The 27,733-nt window shown below is 40.9% G+C and overlaps 1 protein-coding gene across 1 annotated transcript; it reads left to right on the forward strand.

Moving 5' to 3' along the window:
• Positions 1-95: 95 nt before the first annotated feature.
• Dgke (diacylglycerol kinase epsilon) lies at positions 96-27,733 on the forward strand. The gene is made up of 12 exons (XM_042673702.1): positions 96-198; positions 490-977; positions 8,533-8,692; positions 10,021-10,140; positions 12,177-12,320; positions 12,901-13,058; positions 13,467-13,518; positions 15,276-15,389; positions 17,032-17,103; positions 21,417-21,544; positions 21,897-22,008; positions 22,570-27,733. The coding sequence occupies exons 2-12, from the start codon at positions 511-513 to the stop codon at positions 22,747-22,749; spliced, it is 1,707 nt and encodes a 568-aa protein (XP_042529636.1). The 5' UTR covers positions 96-198; positions 490-510; the 3' UTR covers positions 22,750-27,733.

The following is a 27,733-nucleotide window of genomic DNA, read 5'->3' on the forward strand; positions in this document are numbered from 1 at the left end:
TGGGGTGCGCCGCCGCAGGCCCCGCCCAGCCGCGGGATGCATCGCCGCAGGCTCCGCCTCAGCCGCGCCGGTCGGCCGGTGACGTGCGTGCCGGCTGCGCTCGTGCGCTCCGCCAGCGCGTCCTCATCACCCTACGCAGCCCCAGCGTTGGGCTGTGCGTCGCCCAGGCGGGACGGCGGCCCGAGGCCTAGGCCCGAGGTATGTTCCCGGGGGCGTACGGGGGGTGAAGGTGCGGGTCGGAGACCTCGCGAGAGGGACCCTCGCGAGCGCTGGCCGGCCGTTACGGACGCGGTCACCCTGCCCGTGCGTGGCGGGCGCCGGCGAATGCTTGTTGCGCTCTCCCCCGGGCTCGAGCGAGGCGGTGGCGTCCGCTTCCCGAACGCGCTCGGGAGACCCGCGGGGCGAGGAGGGCGGGGCGGCCCGAACGCGGGCTGGACGCGGGGTGGCCGGGAGGGCGCGCCCCGATGGACCCGGCCTGCTCTCTCCTAGTCAGACCGGGGACCGGCGAGGATGGACGGGGAGAGACGGCCCGCGCCGGGCCCGCCCGCCGGCAGCCTGCTGGCCGACGGACACCTGGTGCTGTGGACGCTGTGCTCGGTGCTGCTGCCGGTGTTCATCACGTTCTGGTGCAGCCTCCAGCGCTCGCGCCGGCAGCTGCACCGCCGGGACATCTTCCGCCGGAGCCAGCACGGGTGGCGCGACACGGACCTGTTCAGCCAGCCCACCTACTGCTGCGTCTGCGCGCAGCACATCCTGCAGGGCGCCTTCTGCGACTGCTGCGGGCTCCGCGTGGACGAGGCCTGCCTCAAGAAGGCGGACAAGCGCTTCGCCTGCAAGGAGATCATGCTCAAGAGCGACGGCGGCGGCCCCGACGCCGCCATGCCCCACCACTGGATCCGCGGCAACGTGCCCCTGTGCAGTTACTGTGTGCTCTGCAAGCAGCAATGCGGCTGTCAGCCCAAGCTCTGCGATTACAGGTGTGTATGCCCCGGCGCGGGCGCTGCGTCGCGATTGCCTGGTAGACCTGAGCTCCTCTTGGCACAAATGGCGCGAGGCCCGCACTTCACCTCCCTGATGCTGTGCCTTACACTCCTGATACTTGCAGCTCTGCAAAGTTGCAGAGATGAAGCCGGGCGCCGGTGGCTGATGCCTGTAATCCTAGCTACCCCAAGGAGGCTGATAACCTGAGGATCGTGTTTTGAAGCCAGCCTGGGCAGGAAAGTCCATGAGACTCCTTATCTCCAGAAGTGGAGCTGTGGCTCAAGGGGTAGAGAGTACTACTAGTCTTGAGAAAAAAAAAAAAAAAAAGCACAGGGACAGTGCCTATTCCCTGAAATTCAAACCCAAGGACCGGCAAAAAAAAAATGCAGAGATGATGCAAGTGATCTCTACTCTAGCCAAAATGTTAAAAAAAAAAAAAAAATGTGGTTCTTTCATGTTCGGGTAGCTTAAGATCTGCTTGATTTGTGGCCATGATTTCTTCAGTTTACATAAGGAAAAATGAAGCACTTTAACTTTCAGCCACAGACAAGTGTTATTGCAGCATGTTTTCAAATGTCTTTTGCTAATATTGGTGGCATAGTGAAATACACCCAAAAAGCAGCCTGAGAGGAATAGTTCCTTTTTTTTTTTTTGGGTCCGGTTGTGGGGCCTGAACTCTGGGCCTGGACACTGTCCCTCAGCTCTTCAGCTCGAGGCTAGCGCTCTACCACTTGAGCCACAAGGCCACTTCCGGCTTTTTTCTTTTTGCTTATGTGGTGCTGAGGAATGGAACCCAGGGCCTCAGGCATGCAAGGCAAGCGCTCTACCACTGAGCCACCTTCCCAGCTCTAGGAATAGTTCCTATGACATGATCTTCCAGAACTATAGTATCTTAGATAAGGGAACTTGATTAAGCCAAAAATATTTGTGGCTTCTTTATACACATAATCTTTATATACCAAACAGCATATTTGTGATGTGAATTACTGTCTGAAATCAGTGTTGATATCCTTTGGTTGTTAGAGATTGGTAACAAGCAGTGGTGCTTTGCAAATTATTGATCTTAACTCATTTCACATTGAGAAAACTGAAGGTAAAGTAGAATTGGCTTCCAGGATTTCTAACACCCAGAATAGGATTAGAAACATTAATACCTAGCCTCCTCTTTGCCTTAAGTCTGGACATCTTCCTTGTCATAGGTTTTTATTTATGATGAGTGGAAAGACCCATAAACATACTTAAGAGCTAAAGTAGAAAACTGGCACTGTTTGGGCAGCTACTTTTGTTCTTTATTTTTTGCATGACATTAGTGTGTGTGTGTACACAAGTCCTGGGGCTGGAACTCAGGGCCCACAGTGCTGTCTCTGAGCTTTTTTTGCTCAAGACTAGCACTCTATCACTTGAGCCACTGCTTCACTTTCAGCTTTTTTGGTAGTTAATTGGAGATAAGAGTCTCACAGACTTTCCTGCCTGGGCTAGCCTCAAACCTCAATCCTCATATCTTAGCCTTCTGGTAGCTAGGATTACAGGTTTGAGTCACGAGTACCCAGCAAGCTGTTCATTTTTATACAGTAAATTTTTATACTGTAAAATTCTTTGTGGCCTTATTGTCTTTGGTGAGTGCTGCAAACAGTGACCAATATCTTGAATTTACTATTGGTATATTTTCTTCCCTTCTCTGTGTGCAGAATGAGATAAAAATGGCTCCATGGGCCAGGCACAGTTGGCTCACACCTGTAATCCTAGCTATGCAGGAGGCTGAGATCTAAGGATCTCAATTCGAAGCCAGAAAAGTTCATAAGATTTTTATCTCTAATAAACTAAGAAAAAGTTGGTAGTGATGATCTGGCTCAAATGGTAGACCGCTCACCTTGAGTAAAAGAAGCTTTGGGACAGCATCCAGGCCCTGAATTCAACCCCTAGGACTGAGGGAAAAATGGCTTGCATGAAACTGATTATTCCTGTGCCATTCCCCCCCCCCAAAAAAAAAACCTTCCATGAATACTTTAATTGTGCTGCAGATATTCCTTCACAGATAACCTAAGTGCTTTTGATTCCAGATCATTTAAAATTGCAATGTAGGCAAATCCCTGCGCTGCCTAAAACCTTTTCAGTGTTCCTCATCACTCACAGCAGTGACCTAATGTATAGGTTCCAAGTGCTAACACAGCATTCCAGACCTCAGTGCTCTTTGCCTTGGTGCTTTTCTAGGCTCACTTGGCACTACCTGCATGCACCAGTACATACCAGCAACACCTGGTTGTAGTTTCCTTAAAATATCAGGCCGTTTCTTACACTCTTCTTTTTCACAAAGCTTTCCTCTCTTAGCATCTTCCTAGCTAGTGCCTGAGTACCCTTAAGAGCTGTTAGCGTTCTTCTAGGACCCCTTACCTGGTTTACTCATCTTCCTTTCCCCACAAAATTTTTCCTGATGATGACTTAATAATTTGTATCTTTGGGGTTTCAAAGTAAGGTCCCTGAATCTGTTGGAAGTGAAAAATAAAATGTTTGTAATATTTAAGATGTCTGCCCGCAAAAAATGTATTTTTCCTGAAACACATTTTCCTGGGCTTCCTGCTTTTACCTAGCCCCATTCCATACCTACTGAATCAGAAGCCTGGACTAGAGATAAGCAATCTTTGTCTTAACAGGTCTCACAGGTAATTCTAACATTAGGAACCATGGCTATGTCAATCTTTAAAAAAAAAACAAAAACATGAACCTCTATCTTTTTAGTGCACTGGATTGAGCACAGTAGGTATTTGTAATGATAGGTCAGGTCACCTTGTCCTCATTAATGTGCTCTTACAGGTTACTGAGCAATCTGTTCCCAGCATGCTACACCACTCACCCATGGTAAAATAGTCTTCATATAATTTAGGAAGTGTTTATTTTCAGGAGAACAGAGCACACTGTTCTGAAGTTGTACATATTCTACAATGTTCTGAACTGGTTTATTTTAGCCCATGATTTCATTATGATGCATTGTAATTTCATCAGAATTATAGTCTGCCGTAGAAAGGAGATATTTTGGAGAGAGAAGCAAAACATCACTGTTCAGATCCTTTGCACACAAACCAGACTATCCCTCTTGGGTTTTGTCCAGCCTTGGCACAGACTCTTTCTCCGTACCTCACTCTTAGAGAAGTTGCTGAATTCTGGAGACTGGTCAACAACTTAGTATTTCAAAGGTGGTGATGACAGGTGGTGACTGATTCTGAAATTCTTTTAAATTCTGTCAGAAAAAAGTGCCAAAGGTGTTGCACTTGTTGGGCATCTATTTTGTGCCAGACATTGTGCTAGCATCTACTTCCGTAGACTTGTTTCCTTTTTGTATGTTCCTGTGTCTACCCAACCACTACGGTACAATTCTACGGGTACCCATCACCTCTGCCCTAGCCATCCCTTTGTTCTTTGCACCTCTCTTGTGATCAACATAAGGAATTAGGCTAAATTTAAATACTCATTAAGTAAATCTGTCTCCCTGTAAAATTCTCTCTCAGTAAGGGAAGGAAATGTAGTGTTACATGTTTTGTCAAGCTTTTTCTTCATTCCACCTACACACTCACCCCTGTGATCAGTAACACAAAAGCTTCTTGCCCAAGCCTTAAAAGAATACATTGGCCACTTTAGCTTCAGATTTATCTTGAATTTTCTATTTCTGTATTCAGTTGTTAAATGTACTTGATTTTATGTGTCTGTATTTGATTAAATGGCCCACACCTGTAATGCAAGCACTTAGGAGGAAGAGGATAGAGTTAGAGGCCAGCATGGACTACCTAGTGAGTTCTAGGCTAGCAGCCTACACAGCATAGTGAGTACATGGTAAGAGGGGAAAATTTTAGGGGTGTAATTAAAGTGCTTGCCTAGAACGCACAATGCCCTGGGTTGATCACCAGCATTGCTGATCACCACATGCTGTTGTAAAGAAACAACTTTTTAGAAAAAGTAATAATTATCATTGCCAGGAAAGGTTCTTACTTACTAAAGTTTCCTTTTTTTTTTTCTTTGTTGTTGTGGGGCTTGAACTCAGGGCCTGGGCACTGTCCCTGTGTTCTTTTGCTCAAGTCTAGCACTCTAGTACTTCAAGCCACATCTCCACTTCCAATTTGTTGGGGATTAATTGGAGATAAGATTCTCAGATTTCCTGCCTGGGCTGGCTTTGACCTACAGTCTTCAGATCTCAGCCTCCTGAATAGTTGGAATTACAAGAGTAAGTCACCAGCTGCCAGCCTTCAAGAGACTTCAATCTCCAGTCAATGAGCAAAAAGCCAGAAGTATAGCTTTGGCTCAAGTGGAAGAGCAAAAAAGCTTAGGGAATTGCCTAGGCCTGAGTTCAGGCCCCAATACCAGCACACACACACATAAATGTTATTAGAAAAGGGGCTAGGTACAGTGGCTGACACCTGTAATCCAAGCTTCTTTTTTTTTTTTTTTTGTCGTGGGGCTTGAACTCTGGGCCTGGGCGCTGTCCCTCAGCTCTTCAGCTCAAGGCAAGCGCTCTACCACTTGAGCTACAGCGCCACTTCCGGTTTTCTGGTGGTTTATTGGAGATAGGAGTCTCACGGTCTCTCTTGCCCGGGCTGGCTTTGAACCGTGATCCTCAGATCTCAGCCTCCTGAGTAGCTAGGATTACAGGTGTGAGCCACCAGCGCCCGGCAAAGTTTCTGGCATTTAGCACTTTTTTTGGGGGGGGAGGTCTGGTCGTGGGGCCTGAACTCTGGGCCTGGGCACTGTCCCTCAGCTCTTCAGCTCAAGGCTAGCGCTCTACCACTTGAGCCCCAGCGTCACTTCCAGCTTTTTTCTTTTTGCTTATGTGGTGCTGGAGAATCGAACCCAGGGCCTCAGGCATGCAAGGCAAGCGCTCTACCACTGAGCCACCTTCCCAGCCCCTAATCCAAGCTTCTTAAGACATGGGAATCATGAAGATCATGATTTGAGACCAACCCAAGTAAAAATAAGTAAATACGTTAACCTTATTCCTTTAATCCCAGCTACACAAGAGCCCGAGTCTTATAGGTAGTGTTGTAGTCAGAGGAAAGTCCTGGGCAAAAAAATCAAGTCACCAAAATAAATAGCTTACATAACTTATAGTATGTCTACATGATATGATATCCATTCTTTACAAATCATATTTTTAAAAAGTAGTGTATGAAAATATTCATGATTGGGCTGAGCATGTGATTCAAGTGGTAGAGCGCTTACCTCATGTGCTCAAGGCCCCAGTTCTAAAAAAGAAAAAACAAACATGGTATGATGTAGGAAGAAAAGCAATAACCAAATCTTGTCCCTAACCTGAAAGATACTATGTGAATCATGAAACGGAGAAAAATTAAGCTTCTAGCTTTAGATGATTCTTATTTTATACCTTTCTATGTTTCAAAATTGTTAACCATCACAAAGTATTATTGAAAATTTAATTTTAAAGCTTTATTCAAGAATTTCATGAACATATTCTGGGTTTTAAAATATGAAATGTAGGGGCTGGGAAGGTGGCTCAGTGGTAGAGCGCTTGCCTTGCATGCATGAGGCCCTGGGTTCAATTCCTCAGCACCACATAAGCAAAAAGAAAAAAGCCAGAAGTGGTGCTGTGGCTCAAGTGGTAGAGCGCTAGCCTTGAGCTGAAGATCTGAGGGACAGCGTCCAGGCCCAGAGTTCAGGCCCCATGACCGAACCCAAAAAAAAAGTAAAATATGAAATGTAAATTGAAATGTAAGCAATGCAAAAGAATTGGGTGAAAAGTTGATATTTTCCCTTCTCATCAGTCCTTCTTTCCTTGATGAGGAAACCATTGTAAATAATTCAGATTATATTCAATAAAGACTATTTTTAAGGTGTGATCCCCTATCACATGGCCACCATGCTGCTAGACCCAAGTTAGGAGGCTGAAGCTAAGTCCTGATACAGGGCAGCACCTTCTGAGTGGGAATCCACATGACTCCCCAGAACGAGTCCCTTTGTGTAGTGCTTGTCTCTGTGATGGTGGTGCCTTGTGTATGTATGGGATCTAGTTACCAGTTAGGCAGAGCAGTCTTTAGTCCACCCAGTTAACAAGCTCACAATAAGATTTGACCTGATCTTCCACAAATAAATGTATTAGTGGCAATTAGAGAAAAAGATGTGCAATCTAATACTTTAGAGTTAATAGTAGGCTAATAAATGAAGGTATTAGACTTTATTATAGTTTTTCAAGATCAGTTTGAAAGCAAGTGTCAACAAATGTTATTTTTCCAAGTTATGTCATAATTTTCACTTTAATAGCAGTAAACAGCACTTTTTTCTTTAGCAATAAACAGCACTTCTGAATCAACTTGACCTGTCTGAGGATCCAAAGGAAAAACATATCTTTAAAGTAGAAAGCAAAGATAGTATCTAAGCAAAAACAGCGCTTTTCCACTTAAAAAAAAAAAAAAAGAATGTAATTATAACCACTCTTTTCTGGTGACCTGCTTTTGTCTGTCTGGTCAGATCTGCCTCACTGGTAAGTGGATTAAATACTTAGCAGATTAATAATAGAATCCCCTGACATTACCAGCACTGTTCCCAAACAGTGACACCACACACAGAGGCAAATCTGAAAGTGCATGTTCTGCTGCCTGTATTTCAAAGGAAAAAAAAATTTTAATATCAACTGCCAGAAAGAAATAGATTACTTTCTTTACTCATATTTACAAATTTATAGATGTCTAAGCTGGACCAAAGAACTTTTCAAGGCCCAGGCCAGGGACCATTGAGGCAGTAAGGACTATAGATTTCATGAACATATCTGAAGCAAACTACAACTAACACAACCACTGTTCTAGGTCACCTTTATTTACATGGATTATGTCTATTTACCATATTGCAATTAGAACTAAGAACTGTTAGAATATTTCTCATTTTTAAAGTAACAAATGTGTTTTCTGAAAAGTTAGTACATTTTTACAGATTGCTTTGGCTTAGCAGCTAAATTTTCCTATCTGCTTCTGTAATAACACATGACATATATCCTCCAGAAAACACCACTGAATACTTCTGGGAGGATGAGGGTAAAACAATGGCTTAGTATTATATAGATGATTTTAGCCAGGCACTGGTGGCTCATGCCTGAACTCCTAACTACTCTGGAGGCTGATATCTGAGGATCGAAGTTCAAAGACAGCCCAGGCAGGAAAGTCTGTGAGACTCTTATCTCCAATTAACCACCTGAAAACAGGAAGAGGAGCCGTGGATCAAAATGGTAGAGGACTAGCCTTGAGCAAATGAGCTCGGGGACAGCATGCAGTCCCTGAGTTCAAGCCGCACGACTGACAGAGAGAAAAAAAAAAGATTTTAGCCCCACAGAAAGGATCTTGACTCCACACTTAAGAACCACTGTTAGATTAAACTGCCAAATACATACAAACCTTTATAGTTCTATTTTCACTATGTACATACAGGTACATATCTAGTTTGCTAGATTTTATGCCTAGTAGTAATGGAATTACTGTTTTAATGTTTATGACCCAAAAAATGGTTAGATGAGTAAGGTAACAGTTTAAAATTAATACCTTGGTTTCCTCCTTCCCTCAGGTGCATCTGGTGTCAGAAAACTGTACATGATGAGTGCATGAAAAACAGCTTAAAGAATGAAAAGTGTGATTTTGGAGAATTCAAAAACCTTATCATTCCACCAAGTTATTTAACTTCCATTAACCAGATGCGTAAAGACAAAAAAACAGATTATGAAATGGTAACTTGTTTATTATATAATTGATTTCTAAAGAGGTGTTTAGGTCATTATATAAGATAGTTAATTCTGTGCATGTGAGAAGAATCAGTTCCTAGAATAAAATAAATTTAAATATTCTAAGTAGAGATATAAAATGCCATCTAAGGTAAACTATCAAGCCCAGTGTGATAGCACACACCTATAATGCCAGCACTGGAGCAGAGACAGTAGGGTTTCCAATTTGAGGTAAGCCCTGGACTACTTATCATAAGAAGACTTTGTTTACAAAAAGGAAAAACTTGTAACAGACACTATGGTACAGCTAGAAAAGGAAAGCCAAAAGAGATCAGAGAAAAACTCATATCTGATCTAACTAGAATAGTAAAAGAATTTGAATGTGTTGCCTGGGGACAAACATATATAATACAGGTTGGATATATCTAATCTAAAAACACAAAATAAAATCTTTTTGAGCCCAGACACAAATAGAAAAGTCCATACTTGACCTCATGTGACAACTTGTGGTCAGAACATAAGCATATTAAAAATACTGTATAAAATTACCTACGTGCAAGCTGGGCGCCGGTGGCTCAGGCTGTAATCCTAGCTACTCAGGAGGCTGAGATCTGATTGCCTTTCAAAGCCAGCCCAGGCAGGAAAGTCCATGAGACTTTTACCTCCAATAAACCACCAGAAAACTGGAAGTGGCGCTGTGGCTCAAGTGGTAGAGCACTTGCCTTGAGCTGAAGAGCTTAGGGGCAGCGCCCAGGCTCAGAGTTCAATCCCCATGACCAACCAAAAAAAAAAAGAACTATATGCTATAAGTAGGATGTATATAGAAAGCAACTGAATTTGGTGTTTGGGCTTCAGTACTATCCATAAGATACCTCATGTATATGCAAATATTCAATCTAAAAAAAAAACCTGATTCTGAGCATTTAGATAAGGATTATTCATCTTAAACAATGTATCCAGTGCTTAAAAGCAGTCATCTAAGTGATTTTAGTTGTTTTGGAAACAGAACAATTAATACAAATTATTGAGAGACAAATGTTCAACTCAGTTTAAGTCAGATCTACTTAATATATCAATAGAACAGGCCACCTTATTAACTGAGTTTTATTTTAACCCAAATGTCCAAGCATATTGCTAGATGACTTACCTAGAATAATATTCTAAGGTCCTCTTCCATTCTTAGGATTATTTGATTTTTATATTATTGTATTGATACTTTTATATAGTTGTTTTTGCTGCAACAAAAATTTATATATTTTTATATTGTTATCAAAAACTGAAAAGTGTTTCCATCTCTGAAAGTTAACCCTTTCACTCATGTCAATTTTTTTTAGCTAGCTTCTAAGTTTGGAAAGCAATGGACCCCATTAATAATCCTGGCCAACTCTCGTAGTGGAACTAATATGGGAGAAGGATTATTAGGAGAATTTAGGATCCTGTTAAATCCAGTCCAGGTAACTAAATAAAAAAAACTTCTTTATAAATCTTTGCATTTTTATATTTTTATTTTTCCTAAAACGCAGTGGGTATTGATGCTTTAAATTACTGATCACAACCAGGTGTTGGTGGATCATAATTGTAATCCTAACTACTCAGGAGGCTGACACCTGAGGATTGAGGTTTAAAGCCAGCTTGAGAAGGAAAGTTTGTGAGACTCTTATCTCCAATTAATCACCAAAAAAGCTGAAGTGGAGCTGTGGCTCAAGTGGTAGAGCACTAGCCTTGAACAAAACAGAGCTCAGGGACAGTGCTCTGGCCCTGAGTTCAAGCCCCAGGACTGGCGCACACACACACACACACAAAATCACTGATCACCTAGTTATAACAAGAATAACAACTATAAAAGAATTGAGTGACTCAAATATGTGAACAAACAGAAGCCTTATCACTTAGCATTCCAGTTTCAGGAATATTGTACACCCACAGGAAATGAAAACATATGTCCCTCAAAGACTTGCATGCAAATGTTTATGGCAACATTATTCTTAATAACTGAAAAGTGGACGTAGCTCATCTGTTCATCACTTGGTGAGTGGATAAACAAGTCTCATGAACCCACAAAGTAAAATAACAGTGATATAAGCAAGTTTATAAAGTAAATAGAATTTTGAAACAAGTGAAAAATACCAGATTCAAAGAACCACAAACTGTCTAATTCCACTTGTGTGACCTGTCCAGAAAAGGAAATTCCATAGGGGCTGAGTGGATTGTTGGCTGTCTGAGGCTGAGTCTAGAAATGGGTTATGTCAGCAAAGCAATCTTGAGGCATTACAGTGGGAGCTGCACAGCTAGGCAAACTTACAAAAACTTCATTTGTTCACCTTTGGGTGATTTCTATGATTTAAAAGCTATACTGTGTGATTTTTAAAATAAGAAAACGAAACCCATTTATTGCAATAATCAGAAGTGTAATAGCTTTTTTCCTTCCAATTTGTAGATTTTTGCATTTTGAATATTGAGGGTGTCGCTCAATAGTATATGCTTACCTAGCATGAATGAGCATTTTTACTCAAAGCTAGTGCTCTACCACTTTGAGTCAAAGCTCCACTTCCAGTTTTCTAATAGTTAACTGGAGAGAAGAGTTTCTTGCCCAGGCTGGATTTGAACTGCAGTCCTCAGCTCTCAGTCTCTTGAGTAACTAGGATTACAGGCATGAGCCACTAGCACCTGGCTGCATTCTGTTTTTTAGTGGTCAGTATTTACCCTGTTGTAATATAGTCCTCATAATTATATATCTACTGACTTAAATAGTTGAAAAGATACATCATAATGTATTCATGTAGTTTCCTGATACAAGAGGTTGTGACTATCTCTGAGGATCTTACACATAGAGCATTTTAGTCTCTTGAAATATTTTCCTAGGATCATTTACAGATTGAAAGGTATCAAAGGTATTTTTATGTCATCTTATTTTTTTCTAAATTATTTTCAGATATTTGTAGTAATTTACACTAGTAAGAGAAAATTTTAAAAAAAAAAAAAACAAAAAAAACCTACCGTAAGTATTCAACCCTAGCTAAAAGTGAGCTTAGGCTAGACGTGGGAGTGAAGGCCTGTAATCCCAGCATAAGAGAAAGTGAGATAGAAGAATCAAAAGTTAAAGACCAGCCTCAGCCACATTGATTCTGGCTTTAAAAAAAATTATTGAACTTGTCCATTTTGGTTTGATGTGAGTAGAAAGGAAGAGGTAGTAAAATGTAACAGATTAGTTTGAATTTATATTTTAGCATTTACTTTTCTGCAGAGTCACAAGCAAGCAATATAACCTTCCTATGCCTCAGCATCCTGAACAGAATGATGTCAACTCCTGTTTGTAGGTCAGTTTACAGGGATGAGCCACAGTGAATAGAATCTGGCACTGTGCCTGGTTTGTTATTAAAAGTAGATACACAGGAACAAAGTCCTTACTTAACCATATCACTAACCTAGATTGTACTCAGATGGAGGATTATGTTGGATAAATATTTTTTTCTTATTTCTTCATTTTTAGGTTTTTGATGTAACAAAAACTCCCCCTACCAAAGCCCTGCAACTCTGTACTCTTCTTCCCTATTATTCAGCTCGAGTGCTTGTGTGTGGAGGGGATGGGACTGTGGGCTGGGTCCTGGATGCAGTTGATGAAATGAAGATTAAGGTATCTTGTCTCTTAAATACTATACTACCATAATGGGGCTGAAGATGTGATTGCACTGTAGATAGTTGCCTACTATGCACAAGGCCCTGGGTTCGATCCTCAGCACCACAGGAAAGAAAAAAACCTACAGAAACACTTCTAAGTTAGATACATAGTATTTTTTATTAAGCAGGTGACTATCAGACATCATCTCCAGAATAGAGAAGAATGAGTGCTGTGAGCCAGGCGCCAGTGGCTCATGCCTGTAATCCAAGCTACTCAGAAGGCTGAGAACTGAGGATCACAATTCGAAGCCAACCTGGGCAGGAAAGTCTGTGAGACTCTTCAATAAACTACTCAGAAAAAGCCAAAAGTGGTGCTTTGGCTCAACTGATAGGACATGAGCGAAAAAGAGGCTCACAGACAGCACCCAGGCCCTGAGTTCCAGTCCCAGGACTGGCAAAAGAGAGAGAGAGAGAGATACTGTGATTAAGCAGTTAGCACTGTCTACAGTTGACACATGTGTAGTCTTTAAAATTTACAGATTTTCTGCAGCTAGTCTACAGAGAAAAATCTGAACTATTTATCTCCCATCCTTTAGGGACAAGAGAAATACATTCCACAGGTTGCAGTCCTGCCTCTGGGAACAGGCAACGATCTGTCTAATACCCTGGGTTGGGGTACGGGTTATGCTGGAGAAATCCCTGTTGCACAGGTCTTAAGAAATGTAATGGAAGCTGATGGAATCAAACTAGATCGGTAAGTTACAATTTGGGGGAGGAAAAAAAAATATATATATATGTATATATTTCTTGTACATATATATGCATATATATATGCATATACATATATGTGTATATATTTCTTGTACATATATATATTTCTTGAACTTGGATGATATTTGGTTTACATATTAAGACTTGCCTAACTATAAAATGAGTTTAAATGTAAAAGACTATTAATAGTATTTGTTACATGATACTGACATCTTGTTTAGTTATTCCATATAGTTCAGTCACAAATTATGCTCACTACTTCCACAAAATTTGTATACCTACCTGAATGTGGTTACTTTCTCAAGTACTGTTTTAATAGAAAAACATCAGACATCCAGAACACAGTTTTTAATTGCAAAAATGACTTTTTTTTAATACTTCTGTTTTTTAGATGGAAAGTTCAGGTAACAAATAAAGGATACTACAACCTAAGAAAACCCAAGGTATGTGCCAATTGCTTCCATTGTGAGTAGTTTTGCGAACACTCATGGATGCTCACTGCACAAGACACAGCAGCACCTGGGAAGCATTCAGAGACCTAGGGTCTTGAGCCAGCTGCTTATGGAGCAGAAAAGATACCCATGTGCCCACCTCATTAACTGGACTGGATTTGGTGTTTTCTTTGTTGTTGTTCCTGTGCTTTTTTTGTTGTTGTTGTTGGGGATCAAACCCTGAGCATCTTGTGTTAGGCAAGCACTCTGCCACTGAGCCACTTCCCCAGCCTCCTAGCTGGACTGTATAAAACATGATGTGGGAGAGATCGGAATACAAGTACACTTAGTTCTGTCTCAATGTGCAGATCAGCCTGGGATGATTGCAGACAGGAAGCAGTCCTTAAATACAATATAGATTATCAGAGAAAGGGTAGCCAAGGACTTTCCAGGTAGAGGGATAGAGACAAGAAGGTGAAATGTGATTATTAGCAAATAACAAATATAACACAGAGATCTGTGGTTTTGGTTTTGTTTGGTACTGGAGATCAAACCCAGGGCCTCACTCATCTTGCAGGCAAGCACTCTATCACTAAGTTACACCCTCACCCCAAATCTGTGTTTTAAAAAGTTTTTTTAAAAGATAGTGTGAAAATACCCTAGAAGCCTATACAGAGTGAAACTATGGAAATTTTAGGATTAGACAACTCAAAGACATTTTAAAGTTTTGGGAGCTAATTGGTATAAAAAGTAAGAGAGAAAACATATAAAATTGAGCTGGGGGCAAGCAAAGGGAAGAGAGGCTGATGTTTTGAATTTAAATTTTAAAATTAAAAAAACAATCTAAGGTGCATAAAACAGGCTCAAGTCGTGGCTCACTTGCCTCAACGTGTGAGACCCCAGGTCCTGCCCCTAGTACTGCAAATATATACATATATTGCTACCAGATTCTAATTTTTATGGTTGACTTGTGGAAACACTAACCAAGATAAGAAAAATAGAATGTCTCGTCTCAGACTTGGGTAGGTTTGAGGAATACAACACAAAGAATTATGAAGTATTGAACAAGAAACTGGAAGTTTGGGCCCTTTAGTCAAGAACAAGAATAGTAAGTCATGTAGATTGAGGAATCTAGGTAGGTTGGGAAGAAGGATAGACTAAGGGAGTACTAGTAGCCTGTTGAAACTGATCGAGAGCCACAAAAAAGATAGAAGATAGAAAGCAAAAGCATTGAGAACACAGGAGTGAAAAACCTGGGTACAAAAATCAGAGCTGCTCTAGATGGTAAGGTCTAAGAGGTGACATGTTGTACAGAATTGGAAAGCAGGAGCTTGGAACTGAAGCTTTATTTACGGAACTTCAACAGGCAGTATAAATATAGATGTTTGAAAAAACTAAATTCAGAAAGTATTCACTACTCAGCTGGTCGCCGGTGTCTCACTCCCGTAATCCTAGCTACTCAGGAGGCTGAGATCTGAGGATCACCATTCAACGGAAACTCTGTGAGCCTCTTAGCTCCAATAAACCACTCAGAAAATCGGAAGTGGTGCTGTGGCTCAAGTGGTAGAGTGCTAGCCTTGAGCTGAAGAGCTGAGAGACAGCATTCATGTCCAGAGTTCAAGCCCCATGACCAACAAAAAAAAAAAAAGGAAGTATTCAAGTATTCACTACTAAAAACGAACATAGGAACTGACATTTGTATAATGAAGGTTGACACCAGCTTATATACAGGAGCATCATCTGTTGCTTATCCTCACTCTCTTCCACAGGAATTCACAATGAACAACTATTTTTCTATTGGACCCGATGCTCTCATGGCTCTCAATTTTCATGCTCATCGTGAGAAGGCACCGTCTCTGTTTTCCAGCAGAATTCTTAATAAGGTGTGTTGGATAAAATTACATTTCCTGCTTATCACCGAAGGTATAGTAAAAATCAACAGTTCAATTATATTTGGCACTCTTAGATTCAGATTGAACCAATTTATGGAAATAGCTTCCTGTTGTGTTTTGTGTAACCTGTTAGGTCTTCAAGTATATCTTATTAATAACTATAACAAAATGTTTAAAATTCAAAATTGGGATGTTCTAAGGCATATTTTGCTTAGGTAAAAACTAAATGGAATGTATGATAACTTTTTGTAAGTGGCAACTAAAATTGGAAAGAAATTTAAGCAAAATAAGTTTCTGGTTAAGTCATTAATGACATAGCATGCATTCCATTGGTGTGGAGGAGCTGCCCAAGGCAGATTAGATAGGGACGGGGCAGCTGGCTCCCAGCAAGGTCATCACCCTGGTTTCCAGAATGGTTGATTCCTTTAATGGAAGTTTATAGAGGACTTTTTTAATGACTTTTAGTGATTGAGCAACATCATGTGAAAATCACAGTTTCCTGGTTTGCATTCCTGGTTCTCTTCGGTAAACTTCAGAATTTAAAGTATTTTTAATACAGTTATATTGCCAATACAGAGTATTGCCATTTATCACCTCAGCATTTACTAACTCATTTATTAACTCAGCATTTTACTACTTCTGCCATTATTTCTGTACTCAAAAGTGATTATATACTATTTATTAGAGTTACCTGCTACCTGCATTTTCCTTAAATAAGCCGAAGTGTTAGGAAAAAGTATAATTTTCTAGTTACAAAATAAATTTCTTTTTTTTTTTTTTTTTTTTTTTGGGGGGGGTCCAGTAGTGGGGCCTGAACTCGGCCTGGGCGCTATCCCTCAGCTCTTCAGCCCAAGGCTAGCGCTCTACCACTTGAGCCATAGAGCCACTTCTGGCTTTTTTCTTTTTGCTTATGTGGTGCTGAGGAATCGAGCCCAGAGCCTCATGCATGCAAGGCAAGCGCTCTACCACTGAGCCACCTTCCCAGCCCCACAAAATAAAATTTCTGCCGGGCATCGGTGGCTCATGCCTATAATCCTAGCTACTGAGAAGACTGAGATCTGAGGATCAAGGTTCAAAGCCAGCCTGGGCAAGAAAGTCTATGAGACTCTTATCTCCCAAACCACTCAGAAAATCGGAAGTGGCATTGTGGTTCAAGTGGTAGAGCGCTAGCCTTAAGCTGAAGAGCTCAGGGACAGCACCCAGGCCCAGAGTTCAAGCCCCACAACCACAAAAAAAAGATTCTTTTTTTTAATAGAATGAATATTTTTTTGATAAATCAGGCAACATCACCATTTGAACACAAACTGCCTATGCTACATCCTTCTCCCCCCCCAAAAAAAATCTAGTTTAACTGAAGGAGTGATAGCTTTTGTTACTTTCTAAAGAGAGATGATTAATATTTTGACAGTTGTTACGGAGTTCATACAACAATTCTTAAGCCATGAGTAGTGTGACAGGGTGTAGTGTTAAACTGGAAAAGATACATGCCATAAAAATTATGCAGGAAAAGCAGCCTTGGGCCCCTTCTATCCATCAATGTCTAATAGGCAAGCAAGAAGCCTTGCTCATTTTTTCTTACAGTTTACAGGGTTTGTGAGGGAATTTTAATAGGATGTTTTTATCCATATTTCAGGCTGTTTATTTATTCTATGGAACCAAAGATTGTTTGGTGCAAGAATGTAAAGATTTGAATAAAAAAGTTGAGGTAAGCTACTAACACCTTTTCTAAAGCTTTAGAGTAATTTCTGTATAATAAAGACTTTTGGTTTTACAAATGCTGAATTTTGTGTTATCATATTTTACTAATTTATTTGGAGAATTTGTGTGCCAAACACTCTGCTAAGTGCTTTGTCCTCATTTTTTCCTCTGAATTCTTACCACAACCCCTTAAAGCAAATATTATTATAGTCTCATTATGCAGACAAGATAAACAGTTTGAAGCAGAGTCCACAGGCAGCTAGATCAGGATTTGGACCTAGAATTATCTAACTCCAGAATTTGCTTAATTTACATATTGAAAGATAGCAAATTTCAAGTTGTCTAATACAGTGCCTGACTCATGTGTACTCAATAGGCATTTAAATATAGAGTGTAATTCAAATTATTTTGTATGACATCTCTATATTCTAAAAGTATAAACAATATCTTGAACAGTATATTAAATTATACCTAAACAGAATATTGTGATTGCTTATTGCTACAGTATTCTTAGCATTGTGATATGGCAAAATCTTGAATATATTTCTTGCTTGTTCCAACAAAGACTCTGTCTGAAGTCTTAATCCTAGCTACTCGGGAGGAAGAGATAGGAAGGTCGCAGTTCAGCTGGGTAGGGGGGATCAGTAATTTCTAGAATAAATGCAGTGAATAAATGTAGTCATAGTATTCAATATATACTATGTAAAAAATGAACTATGTGCCAGGTGCAGGTGGCTCACACCTGTAATCCTAGCTACTCAGGAGGCTGAGATCTGAGGAACACTGTTCAAAGCCAGCCCAGGCAGGAAAGGCCATGAGACTCTTATCTCCAGTTAACCACCAGAAAACCAGGAGTGGTGCTGTGGCTCAAGTGGTAGACCACTAGCCTTGAGCTGAAGAGCTGAGGGACAGTGCCCAAGCCCAGAGTTCAAGCCCCATGACCACCACCCCCCTAAAAAAAGAACTATGCAACAACTTTTGGACAGGGATGGGAGAGGAAATGGGGGGGAGGCGGGGATGTGAAGGGAGGGGTCACATTGTCCAAGCAGAACTGTCTTCATTACCTGACTTATGGAATTGTAACCCCTCTGTACAACTCTGTACAACTTAATTTTTTTAATTAAGAAAATAAGCAACACAAAAAGAGACTAGAAGAATGGTTCAAGTGGTAGAACACCTGCCTAGCAAGCACTAGGCCCTGAGTTTTAAACCTCAGAAGAGCTGGGCGCCAGAGGCTCAGGCCTGTGATCCTAGCTACTCAGGAGACTGAGATTTGAGTATTATGGTTAGAAACCAGCCCAAGCAGGAAAGTTCATGAGATTGTTTCTTATCTCCAGTTAACCACCAAAAAGCTAGAAGTAGAGCTGTGGCTTAAGTGGTAAAGTGCTAGCCTTGATCACAAAAGCTTAGGGACAGCCCCCACATATATACACAGTTCAAGCCTCAGAACTGACACAAAACATCCTCGGAAAATTCTCTAGTTGTGATACCAACTAAAAAGATTTTGGAGAAAGCCCAAACTAGTCAAACTTTAGTAGAGGAAATCTGGCTGCCCTCCAGCCACTGAAAGCCTTTGTTAGTCCTCACCCAGAGAAGGGATAATATCCTCCATAAAATCACTTTGTAGTGCTGGGGATGAACCCAGGTCCTTATGCATGCTAAGCAAGCTCTCTGCCACTGAGCTTCATCCACAGCCCTTGGTTTTTAAAAACATGATTTATCCTTGTAGCCCAAGCTAATATGGAACTCAGCATCCTCCTGCCTTTGCCTTGAGTGTGCTAGGTTTATAGGCGTGTGCTACCATACCTGGCATTGTGAAAGTTTTATGCTACTTTATCATAATTTCTTTTTTTGGGGGGGGGGAGACTTTGATACTGTCAATAGGATAAATCATAACATGGCCCTTCTTTTATTTTCTGTTATTTAATTTATTCAAAAGTTGTTTGTGAGGGGCTGGGAAGGTGGCTCAGTGGTAGAGCGCTTGCCTTGCATGCATGAGGCCCTGGGTTCAATTCCTCAGCACCACATAACGAGAAAAAGCTGGAAGTGGTGCTGTGGCTCAAGTGGTAGAGCACTAGCCTTGAGCTGAAGAGCTGAGGGACAGCGCCCAGGCCCAGAGTTCAGGCCCCACAACCGGCAAAAAAGAAAAAGTTGTTTGTGAAACTGCCTGCAAAATGTCTGACACTGTCCTAAGTATTAGAGATGGGTGGTAAAGCCCTTACTCTTACCTAGGCCTGGTGATGCACATCTGTAATCCCAGCACTCAGGAGGATTGTGAGTTTAAGGTCAGTCTTAACTACTTAGTGAGACTCTGTCGCAAATAAACAAATAGGTAAAATAAAAATATAAAACGTACTCTCTCTTAAGTTTATAGCTAGGAAGAAGCAAAGTACTTAAACCACGTTGCAACACAGAATGAGAAGTGATCTGATGAGGACAGTATGTGGTACATGCCTGTAGTCCCAGCCAAAGCTGAAGGCAGAATTGGGAGGTTGAAGCTGGCTGGGCAACTTAGTGAGATCCTATCTCAAACTCAAATGTTAGTGGGGAAGGGGAGCCAGTTTAGAGCATTTACTTACATGCTTGAGGTTCTGGGTTCAATCTCCACTACCACAAAAAAATAAATAAATACATAACACAGACTGTCTAGGAAGTATGACAGTAATGTGGAAATGTTTCTAGAGTGAGAAGCTAAGCAAGAGCCAAGTGAAGAAGAGAGGAACACTGGAGTTCTAGGCTAAAAACAGCTTGTGTGAACAGCCCAAGGCAAGGGACACAGGAAGTTCTGGAGAGCGCTCAGCTGAAGCTTAGCTTGCTAGGAGGAAAATGGCTGGAGCTAATGATGCTGGAGATAGGAACAGGAAGATGGACAGAGGCCAAGTCGCAGCAGGTCATACCCCCCGTGTTAAGGAACTTGGAACTTGGCATGACCATGGCCGGGTTGTTTATTCTTTTTTGCTTGCTCTCTTTTTTGTTGTTGTTTGGTTTTGGGGGGGATTTTTTTGTTTTTGTTTTTGTTTTTTTTTGCTATGCTGGGGTTTGAAGTCAGGACTTTACACTTGCTAGGAAGTTGCTCTCTTGAGCCATACCTCCAGCCCTGAAGGGTTGAATGAGAAAATGCCATGTTCCACTGTATCGTTCCAACTGCTGTACAAGGGTGTCTAAAAAGAGAGTAAGGCTAGCGGAAACAGGCTCAGCACAGTTAGGGAAGAGATGATGGTTCTGCACCAAAACCAAGCTAAAGTCAGGAAAGAGACATAGAAGGAGCATCACCTGTTTTTAGGTGGAACAAGGTGAAGATAATGCCCAGTTGGAGGGCTTGGGGAGCTAAGGGACTATCCTGCTATTTTCTGAATAGCAGGTTGGGGAATAGCTTCTTGACTGTTTCGCCCATGAGAGTGTTGGATGGCACAGTCGAGTCAGTGCTCTGGAGAGTTGTGTGGGTGAATCTGGCCCAGGTCACTTTCCTACACCAGGAAGATGAGTGCAGAGATAGCAGTTGACAGTATTCGGAGTCAGCAGCATGAGAGAAAATGGAGCTTGCTGCCCAGCTATGAAGAATGCTTCCTACACAAAGCAGGAGTGGAGCTGCCAGTAGTGACCGAGGAGCATGCAGAGGCAGTGTGAAGTCCCACAAGCAAAGAAGAACAGGGAGGGGCAGCAGGGTCAGGTACCACTGAAATAGGAGGTACAAGAAAAAATGCTGGGATTTAGCCACACAAGGTAGCGTAGTGCCTGTGATCCTAACACGCAAGAGGCTAATAAGGCAAGAGGATCTTGGGTCTTGCAAGGCCAACCTGAACTACATAGCAGTATCTTGTTACCAAAAAAAAAAAAAGAGCGGGGAGTAAATAAAAAGACTTAGCAAAAGCCAGGTACTGGTGGCTCACACCTTCAGTACTAGCTACTTAGGAGGCTGAGATCTGAAGATTGCAGTTCAAAGCCAGCCCAGGCATGAAACTCCAAAAGACTCATCTCTAATTAACCACCAGAAAACCAGAAGTGGTGCTGTGACTCCAAGAATAGTTTTTGCCTTGAGTGAAAAAGCTCAAGGACAGCACACAGGCCCTGAGTTCAAGCCCCCAGACTGCAGGGGAGAAGGGGAATTTAGCAAGAAGGACATCATTGATGTCTTGATAAGAATAATTCCACTGTAGAGGAGGGGAAGTCTAGATTACCTGGAGCAAGATGGAAGGAGTCCTCTACTCATTCATCTCTCATATGTTCTGTAAACATGTGTGAAAGTGGGTGTGAATTGCAGGCAGGTATGTGTGGAAATAGTGTGCTCTGTACTAAATAACTGCTTCTATTTCCTTAAAGCTAGAACTGGATGGTGAGCAAGTCGAGCTGCCTAATTTGGAAGGTATTATTGTTCTGAATATTGGCTACTGGGGCGGTGGCTGCAGACTCTGGGAAGGGATGGGAGATGAGACTTACCCTTTAGCCAGGTATGTGTATTTGCACTCTAGTTTGTTTGTTGGTTTATTCTGTTTGAAACAGTTTTCCTTATAGCCCAGACTGGAACTCAGTCCCAAGTGTCCTCACATTCAAGATCCTCCTGCTGTAGCCTCCCAAGTACTGGGATTACAGGAGTATGTCATTTGCCTCACTTCAGTCTTATGTCAGTTTTCATTAAAGCATGTATTGTTCTTTATATGACTTTCACAGTTTTCCTTTAGATTTTCACTTCTATATATTTCATTAACATCAATATTTTATTTAAAAAAAAGTAACTGCCATTCCATGGTTGACTTCATTTTGCCCCACCATATAATTCATGTTTTCCTCTTCCAATGTTAGGCATGATGACGGGTTGCTGGAAGTCGTTGGTGTGTATGGGTCTTTCCACTGTGCTCAGATTCAGGTGAAGCTGGCAAACCCTTTTCGAATAGGACAGGCGCATACAGTGAGGGTAGGTGAAACAATGTCATAACAGGCCAGTGTTCCCAGTTCACTACCAAGCCACAGATACATAGAAGGCTCATGTGCTGGTCATTTTGCTGGGACTTTAGTGAGGAAGGAAGAAATGGGAAGCATGGCCCTCAGTCCAGCTGAAGAAATAAGTGTTGGCTAGAAAAGAGTCACTAAACAATCCATAAATAAAAACACAGTCAGATTAACTTTATAAAGATGAAATGCAGCCTGTGGCTCACACCTGTAATCCTAGCTACTCTGGAGGCTGAGCTCTGAGGATCACAGTTCAAAGCCAGCCTGGGCAGGAAAGTCCATGAGACTCATCTCTAATTAACCACCAGAAAATGGGAAATGGCATTGTGGCTCAAGTGGTGGAGCGCTAGCCTTGAGCTGAAGAACTCAAGGACAGCGCTCAGGCCCAGAGTTCAAGCCCCATGACCGACCAAAAAAAGAAAAAAGCTGAAATGCAGAAAGGTTAGTGACCATGTGGATCATACTAGTAAGGCAGACTTTACTTTCCTGGAACTGACTTTTCTAATTTTTTGTTTCCTGATTTCAGCTGATTTTGAAGTGCTCAATGATGCCAATGCAAGTAGATGGGGAGCCGTGGGCCCAAGGACCCTGCACTGTCACCATAACTCATAAAACACACGCTTTGATGCTCTATTTCTCTGGAGAACAAACAGACGAAGACATCTCTAGTGCTTCAGATCAAGAGGACATAAAGGAAGCTGAGTAACTGCATAAAGAAATGAACTGTTCTGCTAGCACAGCATCTGCACAAATATGCAGATGCATGAGCATCCAGAAGTAGAGCTTCTCCAGCTGCTATTCAGTCCTAATTTTCCTCAGAGTACAATGGGCACACATTTATGTAAATAGCATTCCCAAACAGCCAGATGTCCTGTAACTACAACAGCTGTTCTTTTTTTCAACAAGATACTTTGATCATATATTACTAACTTTGAAAACATCACAGAAAGTTACATGGAGACAAAATGCTTTTGAGAGTGGGGCTCACTGAAGTTTGTTTGCACTGTTTCATTCCTTACTGTTGAGCCACACATTTGATGGAAGGATATGAGTGGAAAGATCATTTCCCTCTTAACTTTGAATGGTAACACTTTACCATTAACTTGGAAATGATGTCTGTTAAACCAGCAAGGTTAAGATGGGGCATCCTCCTGTAGCATGCCTCTTCAGATTTCTCACAGCCCAATCTGAATGGATCCAGGAACTCCCTGAAGGAGCAATGTCAAAGTATGACAATTCTGAAAACTTCTGAAGTCATTTTTAGACTCTTGAGATGTTTTGTTAACCCTCTAAATAACCATGTTGAATTGATATTCAGGATCCTTTTTTTCTTTTCAGTAGTACTAGAGATTGAACTCTAGTCCTCATGGAGAAGGAATTCTAGGCACGTGCTCTACCACTGAGCTATCCCTTCCCTCCCCCAACATCTTTTTTTGTATCCAAAGAGAACTATCCTGAGTGCATGTACTAGTACCACAAAAAAAAAAAACAGAAAAAAAGAAAAACTGGGTAGGATAATTGGTCTAAAATAAGATTGAGAGCACTTTTTTATAGTGTCACTGGAGATCAAGCCCAGCTGTTCCTATGCTAAGCATTGTTCATACCACTGAGCACCCCAGCCAAAGATTTAGAGCACTTCAGGTATAACGGTTCTCCAATTTTTCTTGACTAAAAGGCTGTGCCAACAATGAAAAAACTATATGCTTAAAGGAACCTTGCTAGTCAGATTAGTTGCTCAGAAAAAAAAAGTTCAAGGCTGATGCATGTTTTTAGCATTCAGTGATCTTGTAGTACTTTGAAATCCAATAGTTTTTTTTCTATGTGAAGCACTTAACAGAATTTCTGCCTTGGGGAGGTAAGTGGACAGAAACCTCTGCTGAAACTTTATATATTTATTTTAAAATAGATAGAGATATATTTTGAACTTATTTATTATTTACCTGTGGCATGATACTTGTGTTTTTGTTTACACATATCATACAGCTTTATTTAATAAGTTCAACTGGTCACATAAGTTCTAGCCACCATCAGATAAAAATTTATTCTTTTGACCAAGTAACTGAAATTATTATTTAATTCTGACAAGTCTTTTGTGGCACTGACAAACTTCTTTTGGAAGGTTAACTGCAAACTTTGTTTCCCTGCTGAAAGTCAGGCAATTCTACGACTGTCCATTAGAGAGTGCTCCTCTGCTGTTTTCAGCCAGCCTGCTTATACAGTTAGGCACACTCACTGGGTGTCCAGTTTTGTTTTTCTGATTAGGCACACTCACTGGGTGTCCAGTTTTGTTTTTCTGACAAATGCCAATTTGTAAGCTTGGTGACCTTTCATGATTTTAATCTCTAAAGATGATAATACATTCCCCAAAACATGTAAGGGGCCAGTATGAATGTATTATCCATGAATTGCCATGAATTTTTATTTGAGTCACCTCAGGCCCAAGCAGTGTTTCAAAAAGGACCACTTAAGTAGTAAGGGGTATGTTACATTAAACGGCTTATCTTGCTAAGTTAACTTCTTCCAGATCTCCATAAGTCATGCCAAATTCTAGTCTGGAATGATTTTGATAAGGAAGTTGTTTTTGGCTTTTTATAAAGCTTTCGCAGGGAATATCCACAGTGGTGGTGATGGAACAGTTTCATGGATTTTCTTTTATGAGCTGATCATATTTTCAGCAAAATCAAGCTTTCGTTTGTGATCAAAATTGTTATATATATATATCACTGTTAAATTCACTTTGCCAAAGGTCATACCTCTGATTGGTAGTGCTAATTTGTAGTGGAAGCAAAGTAAATAATTTAGGATGTCAGTATTCATATAAAACAACTACATAGTTTTTTTTTTAAACTACTGAAACTACTGTACTGTATTGCTACACTGGATTTAGAACAAGTTCATGTACATATCTATTTATTGAAACAATTATTTTCAATTATAATCCAATGAAGTGGACTCTTTCCCCCTACTGACCATCAGGTTTTTCTGTTGTCTTATTCATTTGTTCAGATTAGTTTTTATTTAGGAAAATTATTTCAGAACACTATGTCATAAATCATACCATTGTTTTAGCAAAATTTACTCATATTTTTAGGCACTAGTTTACCCAGCATTGCAGATAACTAGGCATGTGCCTTGTTTAAATAAATACAGTTTGTAGAACTTCATGTTTGCAAGTTACATGTTAAGGTAATAATTGTTTATATGACCAGTAACTTTTTATGAAATAATTCACAAGCTTTTGTCCCATTTTAAATTGTCCTGATATTAAAAAAATAACTTACATTCTCAGGAAGAAATGTTTGAAGTAAATTGTACGTCTTTGTCTTCACATTTCTCGCATCTTTCACTAGTCCAACACATTCCTTCTCATCAACATAGTGGCTTCCACACTGAATACCTGGCAGCTCTTACGGATCTCTTAGGTAGATGATGAAATTTTTAGTGCTTTGTTATGGTTCATGGAAGTCAGAGACTTCTGTTTAAAATATAAGTTGTAAGATTACGTAATTTTAGGTTTTCTGAAACAACTAGCTATGAACTCTTAATGTTGCTAATGTTTGTAAAAATTTTATAGTTCAAAGTATTTATTTTTATTTTTTTAGGGTATGTCAAAAAAAGTATTTGTTTTTTGAAATACATTTGACAGCTTAGATTTATAATATAGACTGTGATTCAGAAATCACAGACCTTTTTGTGCAGTAAAAGTGAGTACTACCAGCATGTCAAAAGACAAATAGTTTGCATTTGTAATAGAAAGTAAAATTGTTTCTCATGTATATGATGCAATTTTTAATTTGCACTATGTAGGTGACTTTAAAAGTTATTAATTTACATGCTAATATAGGCCCAAGTACAAAATGTGGCCAAAAGAGTCAATAGAAAAGGTTTTGTGTATGTGGTTTTTTTTCTTCAAAATAATGATAACTGAAGCAAAAACCAGCACTTTATGTTCAGAAATGTTTTTTGAGGGATGAGGTTAATCTGTTTTTTTTTTTAATTCTACCCAATTTAGGACAATGGAATGTTAAGTAAATTTATTTTTTTAATCTAGAAATTCAAAAGGAAAAATAGTTTTTTTTTACTGTCCCAATCTGATGAAGGTCCCTGTTCCTCAGTGAGACAGAGTGGCTGCTCTGGTCTTGCTTTTCAAAAAGTTCCCCTCCTCCCTCAGATCATCCCTGGTTCACAGGGTGTTCCCTGCAGGTGTCTGTGGCTTCAGTCAGGCAAGCAGGATTCCTGAGCCCACTCTTGGCTTAAAGAATCGTTATCTCTGGAGGTAGCAAACACCCAGAAGCTTCCAGTGTTCCTGGAACTTGAAGGCTGCTGCTCCATACCTCATATGTTCACCCAGGGCTTTGCCAGGGCCATAGTGGGAAAATTAATTAATTGAATGTTCTTAAAGTTGTTTTTCCTTCACCCTGCTAACTGTTCTTTCCTCACAATCATTGTCCTAAAAAGAGTCTGTGAGAAACCTGTCTGTTGTACATGCCCATAATCCCAGCACTCCCAAGACTTGAGATCCAAGCCAGCCTAGGCTTCAAAAATAAAAAAAGTGTTTGTATCCAAATGTATATATTTTTCTATGTATGTAGACAGCGGATCGGTTGTGGCTGCAGGAGCTAGTGAAGGACCCTGTTGGAGGTGAGCATTGGAGGCACCTGCCTTCTCAGTTGAGTCATTTACAGACACAGCACATGCTTGAGGAGCACAGCAGGTGAGATGCTTCCGCTATTTAACAGGGTTTCTATTTTTAAAACAGATTTTGAAGTCACTGCTGTAATGGACGTCACCTGGTTGATTTTTCTACTGACTTTTGCATATTCAGAAACCTGTGTTTTTTATTAGACTGTCTTGGAGGTTTCAGTTGCTGCTTTGAAAGCTGACGCTTGGGTGTTTCACAAAGTTTTCAAAGGCATTCTGATGTAAAGCAAAGCAACAAACTTAGCCACTCTTCCTTGCGTGTTGAAATTACCTACTTTCACATATGTACATATATGACTCTTGCTGTGGTTCAGTGTGTGAGCCCCATATCTCTCAAAAAGGTAGATTCTGAGGTTCTGGGAGGAAATCTTTAAAAGTTGCCCTCTTAATACAGAAGTTCACAAGATGTAATTGAACCACTGACCTTAGCAGAAACTTAATACCATGTTGCTGACAGAGTATGGAAAGGGAGAAGTAGGAGTTAGATTGTTTGCGTTGGTCCTCTGTCTTTGCCCAGGTGAGAAGGAATCATTTGCTGAGCATGTCTGGCTGAGATCAAGCCCACAGTAAGGCAGGGCACAGTGCAATTGGATGATGTGGCACAGAATCTTGGTTCTCATTGTTAAGCTCTGGCCTTTGCCAGCTGTCTTTCCAATTAGACCTGCTTGATAGAGATAGATGGGCACTCTGGATTGAAATTCTGTTCTGTAAAGTTCAGAGCAGCCTAGCTGAGGCCCTTGTTCCCAGCACTCTTACAAGGAACCAAACTGCTTGGATCTGTAAACCGACAGTGTTGAGAACAGTAAAGCAGTCTGATAGCCTCTTGTCCTTTACCCTCAGACCACAATGCTAGCACCTACCACTTAATTTTGGTGTTAATGGATTTTGTTGAGTCTGTATTGATGCCATGCCTACAGACAGAAATGTAAATGAAAGCAGTCGGTATGTCAGAGATGTTTGCTTGTTTTTTAATAAAAGTGCAGCCCTCA

Source organism: Dipodomys spectabilis, unplaced genomic scaffold (genome assembly GCF_019054845.1).
Source record: "Dipodomys spectabilis isolate Male_0828 unplaced genomic scaffold, ASM1905484v1 ptg000018l, whole genome shotgun sequence".
NCBI lineage: Eukaryota > Metazoa > Chordata > Mammalia > Rodentia > Heteromyidae > Dipodomys > Dipodomys spectabilis.